Below are 4,665 nucleotides of genomic sequence, written 5' to 3'. Positions count from 1 at the left end.
CAAATAGGCAGACAGATCATACCTACTGTGGTCGACACACTCGCAGATGTTCCAGGTTCTTCGTACAGTACATCAGAGTCCATCACATTCACAGACAAATCGATCTTCACTGGATCTGGTGCGTAGCTGAGGGTGGGAGAACATCGGAGAAACGTTAAACAAGGGGTATAGAATAGGGATATTCATACGTCTTACTCCTAGTATACATAAAACGAATTAAACGGATTAAACGGATTGACTGGACTAGTGGTAGCAAGAAGTGCGTAAGCATGAAGGAAGAACCGAAGTGGTATTAAATGGATGTGCACAAGCATGCGAACCAAACCTAGCACAGTAGTCAATGTTGTGTGCTAGTATGTTATAATACACACACACACACACACAACACACACACATACACGCACACACACATACACACACACACATACACACACACATATACACACACACATGTATATATATATATATAATATACTTATATACATATATATATATGTACGTACGTGATTATGTATGTATGTATATTTATATGTATGTATGTATGTATGTATGTATGTATGTATGTATGTATGTATGTATGTATGTAAGTAAGTAAGTAAGTATACATACATGCATGCATGTATGTATTTATATATGTATGTATGTATGTATGTATGTATGTATGTATTTATTTATGTGTGTATGTATGTATGTATGTATGTATGTATGAATGTATATATGTATATTCGAATACACTCGTTGTGCCTAAACGAGGATGCATAAAGTAAGCTGTTTCGTACAGGAGAATTCATCTTTGCATGTTTCATTCCACAAGCTCTGTACCCTACCTTAGACCCGAAAAATAAGAATTAATCATTACGTGGAATATCATATACTACGTCCGATTCAACTACAAGTATATATGGGGGTGAACAGATGTAGAACTAGAACAAAGGTTTGGGCATGCAAATAGACATATGTATAGTTGTCAACAGATATATAATTAAGACAAAAGTATTGGTATGCAAAAAGACACATGAATAACTTTGAACAGATATATAACTAGGACAAAGTAAGTCTATACAAATAGACATTATATGAGTGTCAACGGAAACATATATATACGATTGGTGCAGACGAAATTGAAAAAATAAACGTATCAAACGTCTGAAAAATAAGAAGGACATATATGCATATCTTATCTATCTACTATACATACATACATATGTATCTATAGATGGATAAGATCTAATATGTGTATGTATAGATATATATATACATTATATCGATCTGTACATACATGTAAGTATAAAAAGATACATACGGAAATAACTCAGATGTGTACGCAAATAAGAACGGTTGAGTGTTGTGTGTTATGTCATACCCAGGTATAGGTGGCTGGGGTGGAGTCAGGATGCTCTGCAGTACTTTGGCCCAATCGTCTGATTGGCGGTGTACCAATTGTAGCTGTTTGGCGTCCACGCACACCACCATTCCTGATAGGAGAGAGGTTTAGAATATTCAGAATCGGGAATTTGGAATATCTAAATTGGGAACTAGGAATTCGGAAGCGACGAAAATGGAGTCTAGAATCGGTGTTTAGATTTGATACAAGTCAAATTGGCGTCGCATCAGGGCTTCTGTTCTAATTGGGTGACATACCACCCCAAACACTCTATCCAATACACCTGAAGCATTCATGAATGGTAGGTATATAAATCTATCACCCTGTATGATCAAGCCCACACAAACATGCATTTGGCTGTACGGATCGAGTTTGGCCTGAAAGACAGATAAAAATACAGACGTAGACTAATTAGACTTGTAGTTATATAATGATCAGCACTTCGGGATACACACGGACAGGCAGATACCTGAAGCAACGCGCACCTATCTCAGAAGCAAGAGACACATACAGTCACAGACGGGTCACGTACAACAGAGGAAACGGCTAAACATGTACATAGTAGCCTGGATATATAGAAATACACATAGATAATAATTTGGACATGGAGAAATAAGCACATGTATATAAATATGGGCATAAAGAAATAAACATACATATAAATATAGGCATATGAAAATAGAACATAGATTAAACATGGGCCTTTAGCAATAAACATGAACAAATAAATATGTACCTGTAGACATAAGCGCATGTAGAACTAAACATACACATATAAAGAGAAGCATATAGCAATACACACATACAAATAAATGTGGACATATGAAATAAAATATTTTTATTACATATGAATATAGGCATACAGAAATGAACGGACATAGAAATTAACACACACATACAAATTCGAGCCAGTACAAACCCAACTATGCCACACATACTCACCATTTGCCGTTGCCGTCGCTTGGGTAGTCGTACTGATGGTCACAGTCAACATGGTCTCTGGTGGTAGCTGGAAACGGAATGAATAACATGGGTCAAGATGTGGTCAAATAGTCTACAAATTAGACTGTTTGTGCTAATGTGTGCATAAATCGAGTCAAGGTATGGTTAAATGGTCTTAAAATTCGACTATTTGTGTTAATGTGTGCATAAATTGGGTCAAGGTATGGTTAAATGGTCTCAAAATTATACTATTTGTGTTAATGTGTGTATAAATCGGGTCAAGGTATGATTAAATAGTCTCAAAATTGGACTATTTGTGTTAACGGGTGTGTAAATTGGGTCAAGGTATGGATAATAAGTTGTAGATTGAACTTTTTGTGTTAATGTGCGTCTAAATTTAATTGGTCTTGAATTGAACTGCTTGTGTAACGTGTGTACAAATCGGGTCAAGGTCTGGTATATTAGTCACAAATTGGACTATTTGTCTTGATGTGTGCATAAATTGGGTTCAAGGTACGGTTAATTAGTCGCAGACTGGACAATAGTAGCCCATCTGTGCTAAGACAGGGCCAGCATATAGATTTGCCGAAATGAATGAGAGAAAGAAACAGGTGAAGATATGAACAATTTCATGAAAGATTGTTGTTTGTTGTACTCAATTGTGTTTGCACATGTACAAGGATTGATAAACGTATTCACAATACTGAGAATGCAGCAGAATGCGGGGAAAAGTATATGTGCACCAACAATCACACACACAACCACACACACAAACGCATACAAACACACAAACGCACACACAAACACACTAACACAACATATACACACGCAAAATCAACAACAACACTCACAACACAGAGTGGAAATTATACTAACTCACACATAAATTGTATAACAAACAAATACGCACGAATGTACTACAATACACACAGACACACAGAAAATGTATGACCACATACACAAATACACAAGAAGTTCATAGTAACACACACACACGAACAATAACACAAACACACACACAAAATATATAACAGCACACACATACAAAATATATAGCAACAAACACACACACACACATACAAAAAAAATAATAGCAACACACACACACATACAAAAAAATATAGCAACACACACACACACACACACACATTGTACAACAACATGACAAACACACAAGAAAATCATACTAACACACGCACACGAAATATGACACAAGCACACACACAATATATAACTAGTTGTTTCTACCTTCGTGTCACCTGACTGCTTGGACAAGTCGTCTAATCTTGGGTGTAGAATCACCGGTAGCCGTTCGGCCATGAATCTATTTTCAGCATCGCTCGATCTATTTTTAGGACCCCTCGGTTTATTCATAGCCTCACGTCCTGCTTCCTCGGCGGTAGAGGTGGGGCGTATCGGCGGGGTCTCGTAGAGACACACACTCGAGCACTTCAGGACGATGATATTATCTATGGGAAAGTAGTAGAGAGTACCGTGTGTGTGTACATGCATGTAGGGATGTGAACGCATGTGTATGTGAGTGCGATTAATTAGAGAGATATATACACACGTGTGTGATTAATTAGAGAGATATATAGACATGTGTGTGGGTGAGGATACGTAGAGATGTACATGCACATGTGCGAGCGAGTGATTGAGTGGAGGTGTATATGCATAGGTATGTGAGTGTATCTATGGATTGCTATATATACACTTTTGCGCACCCTGTATGTGTGTGTAGAACCGTCAAATGACAGTGTGATCTGAGGCTTTGCTTGGGCCGGCAAGTATGTGTCTGGCTACAAGCGATTTTGATAAAATCAATCAAAAACATACATTTTATATACTCGAATCAAATCACTACCTACCACAAGTGCCCAAGGAATTTGCGATGGCCAAAAGCGACACCTGCGTACACTCGAATTCCAATTGCGCAGGCGCAGCTGTGTCCTTAGGGTGTCCAGAACTGCTCTGGGATGGCGCAGAGGTGTCTGAAAGTTCAAGGTTCAGGGCACTCACCACCACATCCAGAAGGGGACCGCTTTGTCCTTTCTGGAATATCATGGAGTTCGGAGGGCGAGAATAAAACCTATGATATAGCGCTACAACGTTTTACGCCAAGTATACACACTGTCATCAACCACACGCCAGCGATCGATTCCCTGTATTTGTCTGAGTCCTTGACCTAATTATGCAGGACTTTTTTAACTCGCTCAGAAGAACAGATAGATAAATCACAAAGATATTGCGGAGCCGTGCACATGTTTCTCTCGCGCCAGATGCACACCACAACACAAGTCAAAACCCGTTCATTCGATCCCGAACTCTTTAAGTTATAT

At 38.3% G+C, this 4,665-nt stretch overlaps 1 protein-coding gene across 1 annotated transcript; it reads right to left on the bottom strand.

Annotated features, from left to right (window-relative positions):
• Positions 1 to 1,357: 1,357 nt before the first annotated feature.
• On the bottom strand, positions 1,358 to 4,390 carry SARC_04299 (hypothetical protein; the record flags this gene model as incomplete). Its single annotated transcript, XM_014301885.1, has 4 exons — positions 1,358 to 1,475; positions 2,323 to 2,393; positions 3,575 to 3,795; positions 4,195 to 4,390. The coding sequence occupies 4 exons, from the start codon at positions 4,388 to 4,390 to the stop codon at positions 1,358 to 1,360; spliced, it is 606 nt and encodes a 201-aa protein (XP_014157360.1).
• Between the last annotated feature and the right edge of the window lie 275 nt (positions 4,391 to 4,665).

Source organism: Sphaeroforma arctica, assembly GCF_001186125.1.
Source record: "Sphaeroforma arctica JP610 unplaced genomic scaffold supercont1.236, whole genome shotgun sequence".
Classification (NCBI taxonomy): Eukaryota; class Ichthyosporea; order Ichthyophonida; genus Sphaeroforma; species Sphaeroforma arctica.
Note: the sequence above shows the minus strand (reverse complement) of the source record. Positions and strands in the feature narration are given on the sequence as shown.